This window comes from Erithacus rubecula, assembly GCF_903797595.1.
Source record: "Erithacus rubecula genome assembly, contig: SUPER_Z_unloc_2, whole genome shotgun sequence".
In the NCBI taxonomy this organism is placed as follows: domain Eukaryota; kingdom Metazoa; phylum Chordata; class Aves; order Passeriformes; family Muscicapidae; genus Erithacus; species Erithacus rubecula.
In genome coordinates, this window is record NW_027635860.1 from 364,167 (window position 1) to 388,422 (window position 24,256).

Below are 24,256 nucleotides of genomic sequence, written 5' to 3' on the forward strand. Positions count from 1 at the left end.
AGAAACAAACACCAAACACAACCCAAGCAAATTGGGAAAGCAGAAATATTTCACTACCAGTGGAAAAAGGGGGAGAATTATGGTTGTGAGGAACAGGAGTTGTTCCACATCAATGAAGCCACAACACTGCAAACAGCAGGTTTGGGTCAGCGTGATGCTGGGAGGCAAAGTGCTGCAAAGGCTATTCATTACACTTCAGAAGAATTAAACAATGCACAGGAGATCTCATTACTGGAGATCAAGGGTGAATCCCATCTACTAAAATGCTGGAAGTAGGCAATGTTAGCCTGCTCAAGGAGCAAGGGTCTAAGGGTCCAGGCTGCCTGTATCTATGACCACTGCCACTTCTGCCAGGAGTGGTGCAATCCAGCCCAAATGTGAATGTGGATGCTTGGGAGGAAGGTGGCTTGTCCTGGTAATTCTCAGTCAGGATATTAAAATAGAATTACTGCTCAAGAAGGCTTGGAGGAGGTGATGTGTGCCACCCTGCCTTCCACAACAGTGTTCTAGCAGAGGAACAAGGACCTACTCAGATCTGGCATGGTGGGGGGCTGCTCCAGAATGGGGGGCACAAACCTTTTTTGTGAGCAGCAAGCAGGGCTGTCCCAAGCACAGGCATTGGTGGCAACTGGGAATCTTAGTAGGGATGGCTGTGCTTCAGGTTGCAGGCTGTTCAGCAAGGTTTCACAGGTTGCAGCAGTTTTCTGGGTACAAAGGGTGGCAGAATGAGCAAGAGGCAATTTTCTTTGATTTTGACTGTAGGCAACAAGAACTAGCTGACAAATGAAGGTGGAAGACAGTTCAGGTGAGTGAGACCATGAAATGAAAGTTTTTTTCAAACTGTATAAACCCAGCCATTTTGTAAATTCTGTGTTCCTGTTAACCTTAAACAAGAGGAAAACAGGCAGAAAATGTGTAATTGTGATTATTATTGGAAATTATTGAAGACATGTATAAAAATACTATGAACAAGTAAAAATGGAAAGTCAGAAAACTCAAGATCAAACATGAGGCTAAATTAGGAACATGAAAAGCAATGAACATTTTCTGTTTATCATATAGAGAACAGCAAGAATATCAATAAAAGTACTGAAGACATGAACTTTTTGAGGGTTGTGTAGAGTAATCCCTAAACTCTTAATGATTTTTCTGACAACTACTGGAGGATCTTCTGAAATTTTGAAAGTCTGGGAAGAAGTAGATATAATGATCCTTTCAGCAAAATAGGAAAAAGAAAGAACTGCAGAATTCTACAAGAGATCATATTTTAGGTTCGGCTTTTAAGAAAATACAGAAACAAATCTGTTTATGTACATAACTAGAGGAAACGAATAACAGCCAGTGTGACTTTGTCAAGAGCAAACTGTGTCATGCAGCACAATTTCCTCTATGGCAGAGTCAGCCATCTCTGGACAGAAGGAAAGTAAAGGCCGTCCCATCTCCTGACTCATGAGGAAATAACACAATAGATATTTTGTGTCTTACAGTGAGGTCTTAGACGAGATAGAAGGTGTTGGCAAAGGTATTTGGAAGATGAAGAATTTGTTTCAGTAGCTCACTAACAAAACGTAGAACCTCTTGATAGGATTCTGTGTGGAGGCTGCAACAGATGCAGAACATCTCAGTATTTCCACTGATAGTGTGAAAATACTAAGCCGATGAGTAAGCCGTGGTCAGGTGTCTGTAAATGTGTTTGAGCACCATCTTAAAACTAAACTGCAGACAGGTGTGCTCAGGATGAGAGGACTAGAACTCACCAAGGAGGCGTGGAAAGTCCTACTTGTGTGGAGAACCTGGTGAATTCATGGGGACGAGCCATTACCTCAGCTTAACAAAGGCTGCACCGTGTGTCCAGGTTTGCAGGCAAAACTACATCCATTAGGATAGACTTTCTCTTGCATAAAAGATCACACCACGTTGTTCTAAACACCTGGAATACAGTGGGAAAATGTGACCTTTGAGGAAAGACTGAGGTTTCCCATGTCTCTTCTCTAACAAAAGTCCTCAGTTGTGTAAAAGGCTATGACTAAGAAAAAAGGAACCATCTGTTGTCCATAATCGTATAGGACAGTAGATTTTAGACCTGCAGAGAAAAGGCTTCCAAAACAGTGGGTGGAGGTTGCTCCCACCTTATCTTAGATGCCTCTAGAGACAAGGGTGTCATTCTTTTTCCTGGGAAGCATTTCTATTGAGAAGAGATGCACATGTAATGACACCAGCCAGCTGGAACTGATACAGACAAACTGCTTCTGGTACTGGAGGGAAACATATCTTTCTGTGGATCTAGCCTTCCTGCCCATGGCCTGTAGGGCCAGTTATTTGTGAGGAAACCATTGCTTGTACACCAGTAAATACTTCATTTGCAGCTGTGTAAACTTCCCAGATGGAAGTAATTTTATTTATGATTAACACGATGGAAGCTGGAGGCTGCCTTCTGCCTTCCCATGTCTCTGCTGCAGTCTGGGTCCTTCCAGTGCATGGTAAAATACAAGCCTTGTCTTCATCCCACAGCGAGTGAAAGGGTAAAGTAAAGTCAATTCAGTGTCTTTCAGGGGGACAAACACATTTTGGATTCTGGTATTCCAAAGGAATGAAGTTTCATCTTACCAGGTCTTTGAAGGAAGTCTGAAGTGAGGTTTAGTTCTTCTTACAGTCCAGCATACAATTGCCTGGCAGTTTTTACAATCCATTGGATCCTCCTTGTGCCAGGTCAAATTTGTGGAAGGAGAGAAAGTGTCCTGGGACCTCATAGCCATTTCTCAGAAATGTTTAGAAGTCCAGAGATCACATGAATGATCAAATGTCCAGGAGTCATATGAAGTGGATATCACAGGGCTGAGCTATGTAGTTAGAGAATGTAGTCAGGATGCCCCACGTCTGAACAGAAGCACCTTTGGGCCTGGTAACATGGGGTGTTTTCCTGACAAAATAAAAAGATTTTGTGGACACACTAATGGTAATGAAAATTGTTGTATGTGCTTTTCAGCTGTGATTTGGGAGATGAAAAATGGCATAAGTGAGAACTATTAATTTTGAATCAAAATTGGCACTCTTTTAGATCCAAATCTTCCAGATATTCATACTTCATTTGGTATGAAAGGTTGTGTTCAATTCAAGATAAATGCTTTTGTTTTGAAAGTCATAAGAAAACCAATGTTCAATAGTGATACTCTGGGCTTCAATATGAAAGATCCAAGATCTTTTCCTGCTTCTGCACTCAAGGTTTGAAATTTAGCCAGAAAATTTCCCATTAACAAGGAGGAAGAATGAAGGTCCTAATGCACTGATGTTGATAGCTGCACAAATGGAGAAGCTGAGGCAGTGCTTCTTGAGACAAGCCAGGGCTGTGTGACTGCTGTGCAATTGACACCATGTAGGATTGGCAAGTGGTAATCTAAATTGCTTTGCAAATGAAGCCAGAAGGGCCAAAGCAACCCCTTTGGTGGGAGTCAGAATTAAAAGCATGATGCAAAAAGGCATAAGTGCTCCCTAGGCTTTCAGGGGTGTTCAAGTGGCACCATGGCAGCCATTGCTGGCATAACAATGATAACTGAGGTGGACACAGTCTAATCTTGCAATAGGATAATGTTCTTTGAATGGCCTTAGGCAGACAATGGAGGATTTTGGAAGAGGATGAGGCTGCTATTTTAGGAAACTTGCACTAGACTGTCACACAGCACAAAAACATCTGAACACGTGTGGCTGCACAAACTTGTTCCCAATAGCATTAAACCCCAATTGCAGAATCGGCACAACACCCCTGCTCTGTTGCACGTTGGAAGATGTCATTGAAACAACGTTCCAACTAGAAACCTCAAATATTTAAACTGTTCCAAAGTCTTGGCTGGTAGATGGGAAAACAAGATGGAGTTTCTGGGACTAAAATTCCTCCCCTCTCAACAACTCTCTCCCTAGTCCTAGCATGAAAGCTTCTGAAAATTTGTGGAGTAAAACCGTATGGCTGATGTGGTGCAAAACATACTGCCCAGGAAAAGCAGTAATGTTAGGGCCATTTATGGGACTGTGTCCAAAGCAGTGGGTGCAGACACTGCCTGGAAAGCAGAAAGAGGGATGGGAAGTGCTGGGGGCGTTCAAGCTGCTAAGATGATTTGTGCTCCTCCTTCATGGAACATCGTGTTTCCCCTAACCAAGAAGCTGTGGGGATGAGAGCTGCAAGTGTCTAATCTAATTTGATTAGACTTTATCCTTACAGGGTGCTGTATTGACAGCTACACTCATACCTTTCTGACCCACTCATCTGTTGGCATAATGAGATTGCAGCTTATCTGATTTACCACGTAATATTCTCATGCCACCTGCTTGTACACAAGAATAAGCTTTCCTGCCTGCAGCCATGGGAGCCCAGAGAGGATCCAAGCCATGTCCCTCTCCCCTCCTGGGCCAGGGTCTTCTTCTGTCCCCCAGAGTCTGGCCCCCTCCTTCAGCTGCACATGGACTGTCACTTGCCACTGGAGGGCTAGCATACAAAACCTTGTGGCTCTTGCCCAGCATCCTCCCCCTGCCCTTCCCCTCTGGCTCCCCAGGGCCCTTCAGACGCCACCACACCACTAACTTGCCACGTGGGATCTCACCCTGAGCTCTGCTGGGCCCCAGTGCTGGCCTGTGGTCCCAGCTAGGGCAGCCAGCCATGGCTGGGATACTGTCACAGCTTCCCTGCCTGCACACCTGGCCAAGGTGGCTGGGGCCAGACCAGGAGAGTGCCCCTGGGCCACCTGGGGATGGCACCAGGGATGCAGAGGTCAGAGCTACCCTTCCTCACAAGCTCAGGGGCTGGAGAACCTCCTCCAGCCTGGACAAGCACCGAGTCCTGCCCCTGGAGCTGGCTGGAGCCCGACAGAGGTGCAGGGCAGCAGCTGTGGGGACAAGTGTCCCCTGGGGCATGTGCATGAGCACAGCTGGACAGGTGTTTGTTTTAGTGCAATCTGGCTATCACACAGAAATACAGCAATCTGACTGACACACAGAGCACAGCAGCAGACTCTAGGTCTGCAGAAAATGCAGCTGAGCAATAGCTGGTTATGCCAGAACTGAATTTCCTGGCAGGAAATTTCCTGGCTGGCAGGACAGTTGATATCTGAGCTGTGGCCAGATCATTAAATGTTTATGATAATGTATAAATCCCTTGTACACTTGTGTGTGTAGGAGAAAGTGTGCTGCTCTCAGTCCAGTTGCAAAGGGGAAGCACTTTGTCACGTACTTGCATTTTGGCCAGAATACTGACTCCACCTTGTCATGACAAAGGAACATCAGCCCTCAATTTATTAATTCCTTTGGAGAATTACCCTAAAAGTAGCATACAACTTTTTGTTTTGCATTGGTGAATTGCAGGAATTAGTCAGAGATTTGTATCTGAATGGTTCTCATAGAAGGGACATGGCTTTCTGAAAGCACACAGGTCAGTTTGGTGTTTGTCAAGTCTGATTGCTACTATTTTGAGAGATATTTATGAGGAAATTTATCTCTGCTGTGCTGGAAATGTGCCTGAGCCTGCAAGTCACACAGGCTGCATGTGCCTTCTCAATGGCCTCCTTCTTCTATATATTTTAAGTAAGCACAGATTCTCTTATTCTCAATTTCATTGAGAGATGGATCTGTTAAAAAATATTACAATACCATAGCAGTGGCAATATTTCCCCTAAGCCCACATGAGTTTATTGTGTTTCAATTGACAGATTGTATCCAAAGCTCTTAGCACAAATCACTGGACCTTGAATAAGAAGATTACTTCATTCATCAAATGTTCTGTGAAGCCAATGGACTAAAAAGGTCTTTAAATGCTTCTTAAACTTAGAAATGTGCACAAAATACTTCCTTCCTAAGTTTCTTCCCAAAATGGTCTGGGGATGGAATTAAGGAAAGCACAGTGGTGTAGGACATACGAAAATCCTTAGAAGGACCATTAAAGACACAAAATATGTATACTTAATTAGATGTACCCAGAAGTAAGTTTGCTTATGCAGTGTCAGGAAGAAACTACAAAGAAAAAACATTCTAAGGAAAGATTTGCAGAAGTTGCAGAACAAGGGGTCAGCATGACAGATGAGTGAAGTGATTTGTGGGAAACAGCCACAGTTGGGGGGAAAAGGACAGCAGTATTGTTAGCAGAAAAGCAAAGGAGTATAGAAAATGGCTCTAACTTCAAGAGCAACGGAAGAGCAAGTAATGAGAAATTTAAAAGGGCTACTAAACCCATAAAAAGGATGGAAGCAGAAGGGTGGAAACAAGCATAGCCACCATGGGTAAGAAGAATTCAAGGCATAAAAACACAAGAAGAAGGTGGGAGTGCCTGTGTAGTCCTACTGCTCCTGTCAGAACAGTACAAAGTGGTTTGCAGCACTGCAAGGCAGACACAAGGCTGCAGCAAAGAGGAAGCAAGTACTGATATTGTGAGCCAGCAGCAGGAGTGGTCATGCAGGAGTTTCACTGGTCCCAACAGGAGCAGCCAAAGCTCCCCACCCTCGGCCTTCAGGCACAGACCTGCAGGGAGCTCTGCAGAGGTTTTGGTGATGTTGGGCCACACTGTGGCCTGCCTCCTCTTCCTTCTCTTCTTGTGGGCAGAAGGATGCTTAGTGTCCAGCTCCTGCACCAGAGATGGCTGCTGTGGTGGTATTTTAAAGGGCTTCTCTAAAGTAGCCCTGCTGTTTTAAGTGTTTCCAGCTTGTTGCTCAGTCTGAAGCAGATGTAAGCTTCATCTTCAGATGGAGTATTCCAGTTCTAAATTTATAGAGGTGGCAACATTGTGGGACTCTGAGATTTGACTGGAATTTCTGGGCATGTCCATAAAATAAATTATTTTTCTGCGTAAGTGATGAGAAGTGTGCCATGGTGAATACATGTCCGTGGGAGACTTAAGCTGTCTAAGGTTTTGCAGCTTTAAAGATCAGCCACTTAAAACATAAAACAAACAAACAAAAAAATCATTCTATCATTTTTGACAGTTTCAAAAACTCCTCTCTTTCCCCACACTCCATACTTCCATCCATTTCTTCTGCAGAAGAAGTAGATATAGAGATCTGAAGTGCAGTTGCATGTGAAAGCCTCTGCTAGTTCTCTTACCTCTGTGACTCACTAATCAACCTCGTGTTCAAGCTGCCCTCCCTCTGGGGTGCAGAAAGGTGCTCTAACCTAAACCTTCCCTCCTTGCACCTTCTGTTGCACATGGAAACTGTGTCCTCTAACACCTACTAAGGCCAGGTGCCTGGCTAATGGCTTTTGACTGCATGCACATACAGATTTCCTTGGCTTTTGTAATTTGTGCTTCTGGTTTTAGCTTTTAAATCCATCATCAGGGCATGGACATCCTGGCTTACCCATAACTGCTCAAGCTCTGTGCCACCAATACCACTTTTGCAAAGCACCTTGAGATGCACGCCATGTAAGTAGCTGTATATATCCCACTGGAGTAATCTAGGGCAATAATCTGGAGGCAGAATTTACTCTCTGAAACACGTGGACATACAGCCTCCTGTTAAAACATGATTTGCAACCAGTTAGAGCCTATAGATTTATTTCTGCATGTTTTTTTTTTTTTTGTGTCAAGCTGTTGAATGAACGAAAGAGTCTTATAATACTACATGCATGGTTTATACCTTCAGGAATATTCACATGACCTCTGTGCCTCCTGTTTTTTGGAAGGCATTCTGGGAATAACACCAGGGATTAAATTAACTCCAGTCTGCTACCTCATTTCAAAATGTGGGAGAGGCTACTGCTGAAAGAAACAACCTCCTTCCTCTTGCCTTCCCTCAAGAGAAGAATAGGATCAGGCCATAAAGGTATATCAGAAATCTTTTCAAGAGTAAAAACCTTATCTCCAGAGAACTGAGCTCCTTTCCTATTTGCAGATGCCTCCCTCCTTGTCCACAATGAAATGGCAGACTTTCCAGTCTTCTTGTGCTGAAAGGGCTGGCCTTAACCCTCCAGGACCTGGCAGCTTGGCATGAAAAAGGCAAATATTTTATTTTTTAACAAATGTTGCAATTAAAATGAATAAGCCTGACAATGTCTGGAAATTGATCCTCACAGTAGTAATAAATATTAGATATGTATAGAGATATGTCAACAGTATGCCTTATAGTAAGTAGTAGAAAACTACAAACGAAAAGTTCATCTTTTTATCTGATGGCCCCAAATGGTCTGTTTTTCATGAGGCTGCCTCAGGTCTTTTGCGGTTGATCTTTTGGTAGCGATTAGCAACAGGCAGTTTGGGAAACTGCCATGACTGGAGAGGAAATCCAGCAGCTCAATGATCAAGCTGTAACCACCATCCACACGGTTGTGCAGAAACCAGCAGATGGCACAAAACTTTAAATTTGCTTCTTTGGCCAGCAGATCACTGTGTGGTAAAATCCCACTGAAGGAAAAACTTTAGCAGTTCTGCATTCACCCTGCTCTACCAAGGCAGCTACATACGAAAGGGTTTGGAAGAGAGGATGGAGCTTAGTTTTTCTGGCAAGCTCTTGCCATTGGCTCTGAGAAAACCATTCCCTCTAGGCTGACTGCCCATCATGACAGAGGGGCTGGAGCTTCATGACTTCTCTTGCTTTGAGCTGCCCCCTGTTTCACTTGAAAAGAGGGTGACAAATGTGCCTTTTTCTGAAATATGCTGTGTGCTCAGTAGCATGAAAGGCCCTGCTCTGCCAATTGTCAGTCAATACATTCAGCAAGAATTACACTATCATTTTTCAGAAGGGAAAGGCATATCTCAGTTCCTGTCATTTAAAACTGTGACGTATTTGAATACTGCCTGGAAAGTCCTAAGACAGTGATTTATGATGCCTTTATGACCTAATTATATTACACACCCAAGAATCTTAACCTTGAACCACAGAAGAGCAAACGAAACAATTTCCTCTTTATCTGTATTGCACCACTCACTTCCTTGGAAAAGACCCATATTTCTGAGCAGAAGGCACAGAAACTGAAAACCTCGATGTCCACAGCCTAAATGTGGTGTCCCACTGTGGGGAAGGCTTATTTCTCCCGTGCTGTGCCCTGATGAAGGAATGGAACAGACTATCACTGTCGTCTCGGCTCTTGGCAAACCTGGGACCGGGATGTGTGTTCTCCAGCAATGTCGTGGGCCTCCCCGAAAACCAGCCCAGCATCAGCAGCACAAATTAGATCAAAAAGCTAGAGGATCAAGTGCCCACACCTCACGGTGCAATAACACTCAGAAGCTGTCAGGGGTGGCTCAAAATGCGTGCATGTGTAGCTGCTCTTCTGTGTCCTGGCAAACAAACCCACAACGTGATCGCCCACTGGACAGCTGGGAACTTAATGCCCGGTGCAGGAGCATATTTAGAGCTCTCACCCTGTGCCACTGGCTGCTGAGCTAGCAGCACAGGTTTCTAATTCTGAGATGGCAGTGCAATCGCAGTAATTCCCAGAGCAGTTTACCCAATGCTTATTCCAACAATAAGGCAAAAGGAGGACCTGCTGGAGGCATGAAGTCTGAAAGTGCTGGTGCTGTATTTCACAGGATAGCGAAGAAGATAAGATTAACCATCTCATTTGCATACTTGTTTTCCTACATGTCATTAAAATCACCCTTGTGCTGAGTTTAGTACACTGAATAGTCAGGCCACGTCTTCTAGTAAAAACCAGTCAGTTTTTGTGAGTAAGTCTGGAACAGGCTCTTGGGTATTTTCTTTGACAACCAAACCTGGTAGGGCATTTTTGTTTTTATAAAATCTGTTTCATGTTAGATCAAATTCAACAAACCCAGGAATATGTTTCAATGCTTTGATTCCTCTTATTTTTTCCCTATGCCCAGCACAAATGGCCATAATACTGCAAAAAGAAAGGTAAATTTGATTTTGTTTTCTTATTGCTCTAAACAACAAATAATGCAGTGACAGATGTTATGTTCACCAACTAAAATCTTGTGCTGTGATTAGCTATTATTAGCATGTGTCTAATCCCCAGGGGATTAAGTGGTTCATCTAAGCATGGCTTCGAGTGTCACCTATGTCTCACATGGACATCAACTAATCTCTTTTGTTGGAAACAGATGAAGTGATAAGTGTTTGAAAGCCTTCTAATTTACAGAAAACACTGCATCTTGTTCTCTGTCAATTCCCCATGTCAGGATGAAAGAGCACATTTTATATTCAGTGTCAGGCCCCTTTAAAATCTAATGGGCATCTAGCTCTGAAGTGCAGTTAAAGAAGTTGCTTTTTATGTGACTCTCTAAGTGGCCAAGCAGCCCCAGCTACCCTGAGCTCATTCCTGTGTGTGCTTGCCCAGGTTGCCTCTGAAGACATGCAGATGGCATGAACAGGATAGGTTCAGTCACTATGCTGCATGCAAAGTACCACTGCCTCCCTCCAAAGTGTAAATGGAAGCTGCACAGAGGCCAAATTGAAGTTGCCTCTGGCAGCAAGCAAGGACAGCTTTTTCCAAACAACGGGCAGCCCTAAACAAGCTGTCTGGAAAGCAACAGAGTTCACACCAGCTACAGGGCAAAGGTGTGTGCTTCTGCTCAGGAAGTCCTGGGCAAGAGGAGGTAAGCAATCACTGGAGCAAGCCCAAAACATCCAGAACGCTTGAGCCTCATTCTGGAAGTCCAGACTGTTGGATCAGAACCAAAACCTTCAGGACTTCCTGGGCTGACTCCACAGGAACTGCAGGGTTGTCCCCACAGCACTTAGCACCCAGAGTGAGGGATAACTGTTTGTACTGTCAACTCCTGTTACAATGTCTGAAGTCATAGATCTCCCAGGTGAGCCTGGGACAAAGAGTTCAGGAGCAGCCTTTGCAGTTAGGGAAATTTTTGGGTGCTTGGGAATGGTAGGCAAAAGTACTCTTCTAGCTATTCCTGCCTTCTTGTCTTTTTCTGATGCATTGCAGTCCCATGAAAAGGTACCAGAAGCAACATTTTGGGAAGGAGAGAGCTGTAGTATTTATATAATTGGAAACATTGACAAAATTATCTAGGAAGAATGTACATAAAAATGTTTAATTGCGCAGAAGAATTGATCCAATATCAAATACCAAGATTGATATTTGGTATTTGATCAACTGATCAACATATCAAATCCCAAGATTTTAATATTAACATGAAGGCTAAACTGTATTTTTTGCACTTTTTTGTCCCATCCCCTGTGTTGGTAATGCATAATGTCTTCCTGCTTTTGAAAGGATCCCCTTAATTTGATGATGCAGGTATGAGAAGAGCTAATTGTGTACCTGCTCCACACAAGTTGTCACAACACGTGCCTATGCAGATGCGTGTGTATAGTCCAAGTGTTTCTCTAATTAATGCTCTGTGCTTATTCTCCTAACATGTGTTAGAGGCAGAAAGACTTCAATGAGACAAAGCAGTGATACAATCAAATCATCAGATTTATTAGCTTTCTGGGCAGCTTTTTCCATTATGTAAAAGCTGTGTTTGTATTAGTATAGCAGTCAGACCCACCAGTGCGAGGATTACAGTTGGTTTTTACATAATGGATTATCCAAGATTAAGTGTTTTATTCAGGCACAAGAGCAAAAATAACCAATTAGTGACTTTGCAGATTCCTTATTTAAAGGGAGCTGGAGGGCAATTGACACAAAACTCTCCTGCTACCTGCAGCCCAAAGACTGAAGCAGAGTAGTCTCAAGAATCTCCAATATCTCTACTCAGCAGGTAGGTCTCTCTTCATCAGAGGTGGATCAGACTGGCATTTCTTGCAGCAGGGAAATGCAGCTTGCATGGCAGCAGCTAGGAAGAGCCTGAAGTCTATCTGGATGGGTGTTTGGGCTCTGGGTTGATAGCTCAGCTTGAATGGTGCTGACAAGCATTGGGTAACTGCTATATCTTGGCATCAGGGCAGGTAATCAAAATACGAGAATGTATCATGAAGGTTCTCTCCTCCCAAAGTCTGAGAAACAAATGTGCTGGGATACGAATGAGCTGGGATATCCAAGGAGAAAAAGAGCCATGGGCACCTAGTGGTCATGCTGCAATGACAGATCAAGTCCCTAGAAAATTAGTTTTATTTGTCATGTTTGTTGATGGAACGGTCAGAGGGCAGCAAACACCAAGGTGTATTATGCCATTAGAGTAGGCACCTTAGGAAAGGCCTAAGGTGAGGAGAACTGGTGATAAAGAACATGGCTTTGCTGGCTTGAAAGCAAAGTGGACACTCACTCACTTTACAATGTTTTAAAGTGTTTTACTGGAGCTTATCAGAATATTTATCTTTCTGTGGAAACAAAATTCAAAACATTTAAAATTTTTACCAATTCTTACTGACCTCAGCCATAGTATGGCTTGATTTATAATACAAAAATACAATGAACTGCATTACTCCTACTGGCAAGCAAATTAGTCTTCCAAAATAATTTCCACTGATGTTCAGTTTTGGCTGAATTTAGACACCATAATGACTCAGTATCAGTGAAATAGCTGGTTGTCTACTTATGGAAAGAAGTAGTATTAGTATGGAAAGAAACTAGCTTTAAAATGATGGAAATGCATCTGTAGCACTAGTTACCTCCATCTGCTGCATGAAATTATCCCCCATGTTTGCTTTTGTCTTGCAGGATGAAATACGCACAGTATGTTTTCCTGGCCTCGGTCTTCTACACTGTTGAATATAGCCTAGCTCAGACCTGTGCAGTGGAGTCTTTCTCTGTGAAAGACAATTTTGATCCAAAAAGGGTAATTACAGTTACTTCAATAGTATATGTGAAGAAGATTTACATATAAACTGTTTGTCCAGGTTATGAGTTTTGCTCATCTAAAGGGGTTCTTCACTAAAAAGTTACTTCTTTCATATTCTGTCTTGCCAAAGCTGTTCCTGTAGTTTTCTTTTCTCAGTACTGTTTAATCTTCTGGACACTATGGTAAAACTGGCCTTGAAAGCCAGGGATGTTACTAGAGCTCATCTTCTGTCAGCTCAGCACAACTTTGATCAGTTCTGTGAAAGGAACAATTTAGATGAGGAAGCTCAAGCACAAGCCCTGGGGTACTTGCATCCACCACTAGTCACTCTTGGGAGTCATAACAATCAGAAATCCTGCCTAGTCTGGTATGCTGAATGCTGACTCCTGTTCAAACATATGATTTGTGCTTCTGAGGAGAAAATGAGGGCTAACCAGCTGTTGGAAACGTCCAGAGGTGTATCAGTGCCTATTTTAACTAATGGTCAGCAAACACCACAATTCCAGGGGCAGCTGGGATGTGGTGAATTTCTCTATACAAGATTGTCTTTGCTGGAAATAAATAATGTCTGGGGAAAGCTTTGAGAATATCCCAGTTTAAAAAAGTCCAAGTTTTCACTTGGGCTCCTGTATTTGGGAATTACAGCCTTGCAGGCTTAAGCAGATAACTTGTCTAACAGATGTCATTAGCTTCACTAGAGAATCAAATTTAACACAGCTAGCTCCTGCTCTTATCAGCATTTCTGATAATTTTAGTCTTAGCATAACGATAATGTTGACTTTAAAGGTTTTTCCTCTCTGTTAAGTCGCCTGTTAAGATCTTGTTTTCATTTTACTAGATAGTTCTTGTACATTTTCAGGGGTCCATTTTTCATATGGACATAGTCTTTCCTTAATCTCATTCAATTTCTCTCTGCTGTTACTCTCCTCAACACACCCTCTTCTTGTTTTGAGTATGTAGTCATCACTTTCTACTTTGCTGGGCATACCCTTTTCCTAATCAGAGATCATCTGTGGCACACGGCAGCTACAATGACTGTCTCCAGCCAGCTTGCTACAGTCTTTGTACCTGCAACTGGATATTGTTGAGTTTGGTATGGTACTCCATGGAAGAGAAGGGGCTTGAACAGGAACAGGGAAGAACCAGTCTGACTCTCAGAATACGTTTTAGGATGGGAAATGCCTTCGGTGTGGGGTCACTGTGACAGGAATGTCTCACTTGACAAGGACTACACGCACACAGCAGTGCAGAGCTGCTAGACCCACTCCGTGCACAGAGGCAAGGGTTCATCAGGCAGCACTGGATCTGTGTGCTACATTCCCACCCAAACTCAGCCTGGCATTTATCAGGCAGAGAGGAGTTAGAAAAGCATTTTGATGACAAAATTGTTTTTGTGCTAATCTTGCCATGGTGGCTAGTCCAGATACTAATACACTTTTATGACAGTATGCAGGGAAATGGTATGCCCTGGCCAAGAAGGATCCAGAAGGTCTTTTCCTTCAGGACAACATCTCTGCTGAATACACTGTGGAGGAAGATGGCACAATGACGGCGTCCTCCAAAGGCCGAGTGAAGCTTTTTGGGTGAGCTCTCTTGACTTTCATCTCTAGTTGCTGTCATGAGGCACTGGATGAGGGGCACATGGATGATGATCTACCCTGAACACACAACATGGTTGGGATTTCTTCATCAAAAGGAAAGTTTAGCCTAAGTACTAGATTAGAAGCTAGAGGTTAGGCACTTCTGAGTCCTGAGCTTCTGCACAGCCTGGCTGAGGTTTGGGTTCGTCACAAAACTACTGCAAAAAGTCAATTATTAAGTCAAACCTTGATTGATGGAATGGTTAGATAAATTAATTGCAATTAAGTACAGGAATTAATGAAGGCTGTGGAGCTGTGAGGGCAGAACAACGCTCATTTCACTGAGAGGTTCAGGGGAAAGAGAGGAGCATTACTTTCACAGACATCACAACCCAGTGTTGGAACAGATTTCCGAGGAAAACCTGTGGTTAATTCTTAGATATTATTGCAATGCCTGAATGGACAGATGGCAGGAAGCTTAGAGTTTTGCCTGTTGGTCATGATTACTGCAAGGGATTACAGCTTGTAAAGAGATTAAATAGCTTTCTGAGTGCAGAAGAGAGTATCTGTGGCTTGCAATATGCCAACACTAGCAGGCAACTATGAACCTTGTACATCTTAACAGTGCAACACTCCAAGATATTTTGGGAATGGGCAAATGAGGTTTTGCAAGCATGCCATACTGGGCAAGGGGGAGATGCCTGAAAGGACTCCAAATTTTATTTCTGCAAAGGCAGGATAAGGAGAAGTGCAGCCAGAGCAAGGAAGGGACTTAAGACTCTCCCACCATTTCACAAATCCAGGTAATGCTTGACAAACAGGTGAAATGTGGATGGCATTCAAAGCAAACAGATACCAAACAAAGAAGGGCACTGGAACTAATGGGCACCCACAGAGGTCTCAAAAACTGTGTAACAGCTTTTCACCAGCTTGGTAGAGGGGCTGTAACTATTACTGTGCTTGTAACAGCCATTCCTGTACCCATATTGCTGGGAAGGGATAGAAAGGGGAGAGCCAACCCCCTGCCTCTTCCTGGGGCACAGCTACTGACCCCAAAAGAGCCCAAATGCACGGGAGCTCACCCAGCAGATTGCTAGCAGGGAGTCAAGAAAAAAACATTCATTGTGCTTAGTGGCTGCCTGCTTGTACAGAAATGAGTAAGAAGCTTACTGAACTGAAGAAGGGCCAGGGCACTGCCCCAGCCCCAGTGTGGCCATACAGCAGAGTTGGGGACCAGATGGCAGCAGCAATCGCTAGCAGTGTTTTGCGGGGGGAGGGGGGGGGCCGTGTCACAGATTTGCATTACATAATGACAGTGAATTTGCAATTAGAAGGGCCATGCCCATGCCTGTGCCCAAGTCCTGAGTGAGGGACACCCATTTGAAGCTCTCACGACGCCAGGTTTTATCTTAAATCTTTGGATCTTGTTGCAGTTTCTGGGTGATCTGTGCTGACATGGCTGCTCAGTACACAGTACCTGACCCAACCACTCCAGCAAAAATGTATATGACCTACCAGGGACTGGCTAGCTACCTCTCCAGTGGTGGTGAGTTAAATTCTCCATCCCCCTCATGCTAGTCAATAGCTTACAGCTGTCAAGATGTGTGTTTCCACATATGAACAGGAAAAACAGTTCAGATTGCACCAAGTGAAGACAAAGTATCCTTTTGGGGCAGGAGGCTTTATCCAAATGGTCCATTTTATCCCCACGGAAAGGGAAACATCCAGAGACTTCCCAGAGATCCCTCTAATACACTATATATGTTAACAAGGAAGCTTAGAGGCATTGGGCCATACACAATGGGCTTGCACAGCCAAGTGTGGTGTTGAACCCAGGGAGGCTATACTTCCTGAGACATTACAAAAGTGCTGAGGTTGTACTCCTCATAGCTAAACAGAGGAGACGTGGACCCACAGCTCCACCCCAGCAACAAGACACGTTTCTCTTCAGATAGACACAGCTGGACTCAAAGAAATGGAGCTGCTAAGTTCACCTTTCAGAAACTGTTAATATGAACCTGTTACGTGCCCTTCAAAGCCCATCTTTTGTGCCTGAGCCTCCCATTGGGGCAGTTCTCCAGCTGTGGAAGTTGGGGAGGACTTTTAATGTGTAAAAAAGAGGTACATTCCCTTAGCACTGGCAGGTAAGCCATATCAAAAAGAACTTCGTTGAGCAAGGCTAGAAAACAGGAGGAATGCTGTACTGAGGCTTCCTGTATAGGAAATGTAATCTGTACTGTATGTCTTTCCTTCTACCATGCTTGAGCAAGCAATATAAAGAGATACTTTGTCACTGAAAATCCTAGTCCTCCTAATACTTCCGGCCTAAGAAACTAAAGGTGAACTAAGCTTGTGGGAGAAATCATGGTCTCAAGATGTCCTGTGCTTGTCCCAGTTCTTCGCCTCATGGCGTGGAGAGATAAACTGGAGGTGTGACATGATTATAGATCCTTGGGAAAGCTATCCCTGCCATGTGAAGTTTGCCGTCTCCCTGCTGAAGGATCCGCCCCTGCTCTGCTGTGCCCACTGTGACAAACCCGTGTGTTCTGATGTTTCAGGGGACAATTACTGGGTGATTGACACTGACTATGACAACTATGCCATCACCTACGCCTGCCGCAGCCTGAAGGAGGATGGATCCTGTGATGATGGCTACTCCTTGATCTTCTCCCGCAACCCCCGTGGCCTCCCCCCAGCCATCCAGCGCATTGTGCGCCAGAAGCAGGAAGAAATCTGCATGTCTGGCCAGTTCCAGCCTGTGCTTCAGTCAGGTACTTGGGGCTAATTAGCAAGCTCACTGAGCTGCACAGTAGGTGATTGCGTTTGCTGTTAATGTGACAGAACCACAGCAAATTCAGTTTTCTTTTTCAGCAACCTTTTCCTCATATTAGATCTAATAGGAGAAGAGCTACAAAGGGAAACCCATGCAAGGACAAGAGCCTGCTACAGGCTGGTTCTGCAGCCTTAAGATCATTGCTTACAGGAATCCTGTGTGTTGAAACTGGTATGCTACCAGAAGATCAGCCTTGTTATTGTAGTAGACAGGAAGAGGGATAGATCCAACAAGCCGGTGTTCCTGCACTTGGAAATGCCTGTCTTGGCCATATGCACAATAGCACCTTACCCTGGATCTGTGCAATATCCTCCATGAAAATATGAGAAGGTGCCTCCAGGAAGGACCACTCTTGCTCTCTTTAGTTCCCCCATGACTTGTGTCCTGTGTGGTCTGAGTAGCAGGGATGATGGGCTCTGAGAAGCATCAGTCACACCACATACATGCAAACAGACCATCTCTGAAGTCCATTTTGAGAGATTTTTTTGGAGGTACAGGAATTGACCTAGTTCAAACATTATCCATTAAATAGGCAGATATATTTTTAGGGCTATGCAGGAGGCAGAAATTCTTCTTTGCTGGCAGTTGAGCACCCATACCCTTTACAACCCCACTACCTTGCCTGGAAGTTGACCCTTTGCTAAGCCACACAGTACACCTGTTCTCCACTGTGGGACAAGGAATGGCAGCTAAAACCTCCTGAACAGCATGTTGTTGTGCCAGCCAGTCCTCCCCTACAGAGAATGTACTGGCATCACCCGAGGCCGTGGGTATGGCATGGGCATTCCTGCCCCAGACCCCTGTGCACTGCTCCCTGTAGCAGAGGGAAGGCAGCTGTTCTGCAAGGTCATGGCTGGGTGACCAGGAAAGCTGAAAAGTCCATGGCTAGCTGGGAAAGCTGCCTGTATCTGTGCCAACAGACACAGAGAAATGTGAACAGCAACTTTTGCACCCTGCATCCTACTCTTGTACTGTGATTCAGAAGTACCCTAGGAAGATTGTAGTTATAGCTTCACGGGAGACTTAAATGTTGTTAAAGCACTTTGCAAATTTACTTACACAGACTAAAGTTTACTTTCCTTTCTTTCTAGGGGCCTGCTAAAAGTACACTTCTGATCCTATCCTTAAGCACAGAAACCAGACCTCTTGGTCTTGAAGTTGCCACTCAACTAATAATATTTTTAAAAAAATCATAGTATGGAATAGTGTGTTTTTCCTGAAAAGCACATGAAAATATTGGGGGATCTTTAAACAGCGTGCAATATAATAGTGATATTTGAATTTTCAAGGGAATACCTAATGTGGCATTTGTCAATAAATGTTTTTGGAAAAAAAAGGCACCTCTGGAACTGGTTTTTATTGCCTCATGTCCTGTCATTGGGGAGCAGGACTGAGGGTGCTCACTGAGGAGTGGTGAGACAGCAGCAAAGGGTGTTCCCAGTGCAGGAGGGGCAGTGTCACTCCTAAGCACTGAACAGGGGTGAAGGGCAAGGATGGCGAGAGGGACACAATGCCTGACAGTGCTGAATGTCAGACAAAAGCATAGTGATAGGGTAAGTATGGGATTCACCTAGAAAGTCCAGCCAGCAAGTGAGAGCAGCAAGGCACATCAGTGAGATGGCTCCAGCCAAAAACAGGCCTCTAGAGCGTGTCTGAGGCAGAGCTACCTGTAGCAAAGTTCCCAAGACGACAATCACAAATGACATAAAACAGTGGCTACTTTCAGTAACACTAGAAATTACTTTAAATGAGTAGGTGCTTGCATTTCTAATGGCATTACCAGTAATTTGCTCCCCTCCACCTTCATAATCCAGATTTCAGTATCTGAAAGGTATAGAACTGAAAAATATTGAACAGTCTGGGTTTATGGGAAACAATTTCATAGATAGAGAAAACCAAAGGAGGAATACCTAGAAATCTCCATGTAGAAAAAGGGTAACCTGAGTCAGCATTATAGACATGTATTTCCCACTGCTTTTAGCAAAATCACATTCACTTTGTGTTTTCTAGTAATAAAAATACCAGTCTAGAACACCCCAGCATCCTGCTGAACTCTGCAGTTTGTCAACTACACAAATTTTTACAAGTTATAATTAACAAGCACAGAGGTAAGACCAAGCTGAACAGCCCCTATGCCAGGGGCTTCCAAAAGGTGTGTGGAACAAATGTGATGTTGACTGAAGACCTTCAGAGCACTACACTGTTAAACAGCTTCTGCAAGATGCTTGCACAATCTTACCTCAATAACCAGAAAGAGTATAGAAACCAAAGACCAGAGACACTTTCCAGGACCAGAGACATCATCCCAGGGATGCAGCAAAGCCTCTCAGACTTGTATTTCCCAGGATTTCCTGGCAATACTTCTAAGGCTCTCAACCTGCTCGAACAAAGCTGTCCTTGCTATTCAGGTCCAGGGAAAGCTACCCTGAGGGAACAAGATTGTGAGCTACCACCTAAAGCTAAGGACAGAAATGGAGCACTGGCATGCAATGTTAACAAAACCCCACAAAGACAGAGAACTACTGAGTGCTGAAAAAATAACAGCCTTTTCTGCTGGACTAAGTGCAAGGTCAGTCCATTGACTGAATGTTCTCCACTTCCACCCTTCTCCCAGCAGGAAGTATAGGAGTGGAATCTGTGACCTTAGAACTTGTATAACAACTGATTAGACAACACTAATCAATTACTTCAGTAGCTTCAACTACTCCTTAGCTGAAGGAGTGTGGCCTTTGGCCAAAACTGTCAGACCAATACTACCAGTCTTAGAGAAGTGGAATTTTTAATGTCTATGGTTATACTAGTTGTATGACCAGAGCAGATGAGAGCTGTAGCAAGAAGAGACAATCAATATGCAGGACCCAGTACATCCTTATTGTGATTGATACAGTCTGTCCAGACAAGATAGGCAGTGAAATTCCTCCTCAGCCACCTGAGAAAAGCCTGCAGGATCACAGAAATATAGCTGTGATCATGGTTGACAACACCATAGAGTTCATGTGCCTCAGGAATTGTACTTGGGGTGCATTTTTCAATCAGGACTACAGGCAAGTATGATGTGGGAAGTTAATAAACAGATGGGAGTTACATTATATCCATTTGTCTCCAATGATTGCAGGAAATGTGAAAGACAAGGCAGGATAGGGCAGGTGGTCATGAGTATTCTAACAAGATTTACACTTCCCTTGAAATTCTGTTGAGTTCAATATGAAACATCTCATGTATATCTAGAGGCAGACATTTCTGTCTGCTGTTGGAGCTGGCTGATGAAAAGCAGTCTATTATTCCTGGGGTTTTAGTGTGTGTATAGGTCCCAAGTCATAATCTCTGTCCTGCACAAACTTTCCACTAACAAGACAAAATAAAAAAATTGTTTATGCATTAAAAAGACTGTTGTTTTGTCCTCAGAAGGTCCTTTAGTGCTGGCAGAAAGACTATGACTGTGCAACAGCAGGAGGGACCCTGCAAGGATATTGTCCTTCACACACCAGTGCACCTCCTCCAGCAAGGACACTGCAAGTCCTGAGATCAGACACAATAATATCACCTTGAGTTTGACCAGTTTTGCATGGGTTGTGGTAACTGAGGCAATCTATACATTGAGGTTTCTACTTCGGACTTGACACTTTTTATGGTAAATTCCCTTCATGCTTTAGTTTTATGCAATGTTGGAACTTCCATGAGTTGAGCTACCTTTTACCCCTTGTGCTGGTATCCATTGTGAGCAGCTGTCTGGTACTTGGTTGCTGGCTGGAGTTAAAACACGGCAGTCCTCAAGAATAGTCTTTACTTTCCAAGATTAAGCTGTTGATATAAGAATTGTAAGCAGTTTCTACAACACAATGACCAGATCCTGTTTTACAGGGTTCATGTGAAAGATTAAAAACCGGTTTTATTTGCTTTCACAAAAGATGGCAATAAATGTAGCATATACACAATTAGACAATGTAAAATACTCAGCTGAAAGGTTCTTTCAGTTGCAAAATGGTTATATAGCCTCACAAGCTTTCGTTTGAAGCGCAGGCAAATAATCCCCTTGCAGTTGCAGTTACATATTCTTATTTGGATTAATGAACAGCAAAAAACATACATGAGTGCTCCGCAGCCTTGCTTTGGTTATGATACTACAGAACTACTAAGCACCTGCTATTCACACCTGGTGCTATGGATACTTGGCACTTCTGAAAACTCAAAATGTAATGGGGGGCTGATCACTACATGTAACAGAGGAGACTAGTTAAACATGCAATATAGGAAACACTATCAGAGTCAGCAACAGATGGTTACAGAAATCTCAAGTTTCAAGTACTAAACAGCGTTTCTCCGTAGACATTAAATGATAAAAAAAGAAAACGCCGTTTTAAAACTTTTATAATTTGTCAGAAATAAACTCATACCTGGAAATACCAACTTCTCTTCTCTCTGTAGTTGTTCATACACTCTGATTTCTTAAAGGAATGAGTTTATATCATAGCAGCAAAGAAGATTTTCAGAAGAAATCTTCTATTTTTCATGGTTTGCACATATAAATTTTTATCCCTGCATAAAAAAATCAATACTATTCACTACAGTTATGTTTCTTCTTTTTTTTTGGGGGGGGGGGGTTGTTTTTTCCTTTTTTTTTTTTAATACACCTGCAACTAGTACATAGTTCTTGGTTTGATAAAGACTGCTATATTCTGATTGTTAGGGTGGGAAAATTTTAAAGCAAAATGGCTACTCAGGTAGGACATCCTAACACACTAAACTGTCCACTCAAGCTCCTACATTTTCCCCTGCTTCAGACACACTAACATCTCTCACGACCCTATACTTAGTATTTCTCTAAATTGTTTTATTTGTGGTTCCACCTCATACTAGCAAAACAACATGAGTTAACTGCCAGACTTTATTTAACTGTGTACACTGGTTCTTCACTCAAGAGAAATTATCACAAGTTTAAAATGTATTTTTACTATCTCCATCCCAGTAGAATGTCTTAGCAACTTTTCTTAAATTTAGAGGATTTCCAATTCAGTAGGACCTATGGCACTTTACTCTTCTGCATGTATGGACAAGGAATTGGAGGACTAAGATGTGACAAGTGCCTCTTATTAAAACATAAATGAGGCAAGAAATATTTAATCTGAATTATGTGACAGAATAAATCTTTTAAGGCTTATTTTCAGTACAAGCACATGAACAAGTAACCAGCAAGATACAAGGCCACATGTCACATGCACTGACTTCTTGCATATGTTTCTTTGCTGTAAAAGTTGAGGGTATTTGAGGTAGTTCAGCTCTCTCCTACTGAGCAAACTTGGGCACTTCTTTTTTCAGAGACCTGAATGTTTCATCAAATATGCAGCTTTTGTTGTTATGTTGGTGAGGTGGCTGATGTCAGCAAAGAGAGCAGTAGGGGATTTGTTTGTGTGACAAAGTCACTCCTCTTATGGAAAACACTCTGGCTGTTTTCACTGGCATTATCCTTCTCTCTGCAAAGCTGTTGAAGGCACAGCTCAAACTGTGCCAGTTGTGAAAAGAGAAAAACAAAGCAGCACCCCTGCAATTTCAGGGAACTTTGCTGTTTACATAAAGTGTTTGGCAGCTGCAAGCACAACCAGTGGTGATCTGTAGCCCGTGATCTAGGGCTATCACACACTTGTGCACACGCTTTGCAAAGCACAGGAGCTCTAACTGTTCTCTGCTAATTTCCAAAGTGTGGTAAGTAGCAGCTCTGCTACATTCAGGAGTGTGCTGCCCCATCATATGAGAACATAAAAGGTTCTAATTAGTGTTTCAGCTTCCTCCTGGCCATGTAGAGCTACTCAGAGTCTGTGAGGGGAGGTGTTAGCTGTAAGGGCTGAAGGACACCAAGCTAGGTGACAGCAGTGGAGAGAAAGAGGGACTTAAAGGGTTTGTGTCTCCACCACAAAGAGGAAGCAGCTGATGGCCAAAGTGCAATCAGGTGACTTGGGCAAAAACAAAAAATACTAAAGGCAGAGAAGTCTGGAGGCTAGGGCTTTATGTGCCCTCTCCCTTACAAGAATGAGCTCATATCCCCTTCCTCTACCTAGAGGAAAGAGCTCTGGCATCCATGTAATGGTGACAAATACTGAGAAAGCTGGGCGGAAACCCCTCTGTGAGAGAGTGAAAAACCTCATATACCTAAAGACATGGCAAATGCTCTGAAATAACCCACTGTGACTGATCTGCAGGGAATAAGGGATCCTTTACTTCATGCTCTGAATGTGTCTGGTTGCTGTACACTTTTCCATCAAACTGTTAAGTCAAGACAGCCTGGCAAGCTAAGGCAGCCAGCTCACTCTTAGACAGATACTCCATGGGCCTTGCTACCATCCTCACTCACACAGTGAAGCAATGGTTCTGCTCCTGCTACAGTTTGTGACTTCGATAAATCTTAGCTTGCCCTGGCTGTTAGCTCAGTGAAAAAAGGGGAATAATAAATATTTATTCCCATAATTCCTAGTTACCAGGCTGAATCCTTGTCCTATGGCAGCCTTTTACCAGCTGGGTTGGCAGTTGTGGTTGTTTGATAATGCTGTATTTTGTGCTGTGAAGAGTTAACAGGGGCAGTTGCTTCTAACTTGCATTCCTAACTTCATCAGGTCATTTCCATATGCCCTCCTCAGCCTGGGAGGAATTTATTTTTCTGGGGAGTTGTCATTTGCAAGGAACATACACCACTCTGACACCAAGCCAGGCACCACTCTTCAGCGTCACTTGAAAGCTTCAACGTACCCCACGGGAAGAGAGGACAGGCCTGCCTTGCCCCAGTAGTCAACGGCCCGCACGCGGTAAAAGCCGGAGACCGAGCTTCCTGCAAATGACAAGGTTAGAAATGGTCACTGTGAAATGCTGACACCTGTGGTACTGGGAGCACGTGAAGCAATCACTACTCCTGTAGATTTGTAGAATGAGCTGGGGAAATCAGTTCTGCACCCTATGTAAGTGTGTCTGTGATAACAAATGATAACAAATTCCTCATGGCCAAGTACTGTTTTTTTAGCCTTGTTTCACCAAGGATATCCTCTCTACTTACAAAGATTTGTAGGAACAGCTACAGGATTGCTTTCCCAGCAGTTACTTTATAAGAAGGCTGTGACATCTGCAACAGACAATTAGTAATTTCCTTTTCTCCGACTTATTTTTCTGCCTGAATTTTGCCTTTGG

The 24,256-nt window shown here is 43.5% G+C and overlaps 4 protein-coding genes across 7 annotated transcripts in view; 2 read left to right on the top strand and 2 right to left on the bottom strand.

Moving 5' to 3' along the window:
• Positions 1–10,253, bottom strand: part of PDE6B (phosphodiesterase 6B) — a 31,694-nt gene extending 21,441 nt beyond the window's left edge. Inside the window, exon 1 of one of the 2 annotated variants that reach the window (XM_079331226.1) lies at positions 8,899–10,253. In XM_079331226.1, the coding sequence (XP_079187352.1) occupies positions 8,899–9,128 (230 nt within the window). In that variant the 5' untranslated portion in view covers positions 9,129–10,253. Of the gene's footprint in view, positions 1–2,129; positions 2,608–8,898 lie in introns of those variants that run through there. The other variant, XM_079331224.1, reaches the window with a different exon arrangement.
• LOC306814800 (purpurin) lies at positions 3–22,598 on the top strand. Of its 3 annotated transcripts, none has more exons than XM_079331240.1 (5): positions 3–805; positions 12,553–12,670; positions 14,120–14,256; positions 15,687–15,799; positions 16,812–17,507. In XM_079331240.1, the coding sequence occupies exons 2-5, from the start codon at positions 12,554–12,556 to the stop codon at positions 17,036–17,038; spliced, it is 594 nt and encodes a 197-aa protein (XP_079187366.1). In that variant the 5' UTR covers positions 3–805; position 12,553; the 3' UTR covers positions 17,039–17,507. The 3 variants fall into 3 exon arrangements, with proteins under 3 accessions (XP_079187366.1, XP_079187365.1, XP_079187367.1); XM_079331239.1 differs by lacking the exon at positions 3–805 and adding an exon at positions 11,088–11,653; XM_079331241.1 differs by lacking the exon at positions 3–805 and adding an exon at positions 18,178–22,598 and having other exon boundaries at positions 12,452–12,670; positions 16,812–17,024.
• The window catches only part of IDUA (alpha-L-iduronidase), a 45,352-nt gene continuing 42,782 nt past the window's right edge, over positions 21,687–24,256 (bottom strand). Inside the window, exon 14 of the mRNA XM_079331228.1 lies at positions 21,687–23,903. Coding sequence (XP_079187354.1) covers positions 23,803–23,903 — 101 coding nt within the window. The 3' untranslated portion in view covers positions 21,687–23,802. The remainder of the gene's footprint in view (positions 23,904–24,256) is intronic.
• Positions 23,762–24,256, top strand: part of SLC26A1 (solute carrier family 26 member 1) — a 39,005-nt gene continuing 38,510 nt past the window's right edge. The window contains exon 1 of the mRNA XM_079331227.1: positions 23,762–23,994. The gene's annotated coding sequence lies outside the window, so the exon portion shown is untranslated. The remainder of the gene's footprint in view (positions 23,995–24,256) is intronic.

Coding starts and splice junctions, on each gene's coding strand:
- LOC306814800 (XM_079331240.1), top strand. CDS start 12,554: ATGAAATACGCACAGTATGTTTTCCTGGCCTCGGTCTTCTACACTGTT. Junction 14,257..15,686: donor GGCCGAGTGAAGCTTTTTGG/GTGAGCTCTCTT, acceptor ATCTTGTTGCAG/TTTCTGGGTGATCTGTGCTG. Junction 15,800..16,811: donor TAGCTACCTCTCCAGTGGTG/GTGAGTTAAATT, acceptor CTGATGTTTCAG/GGGACAATTACTGGGTGATT.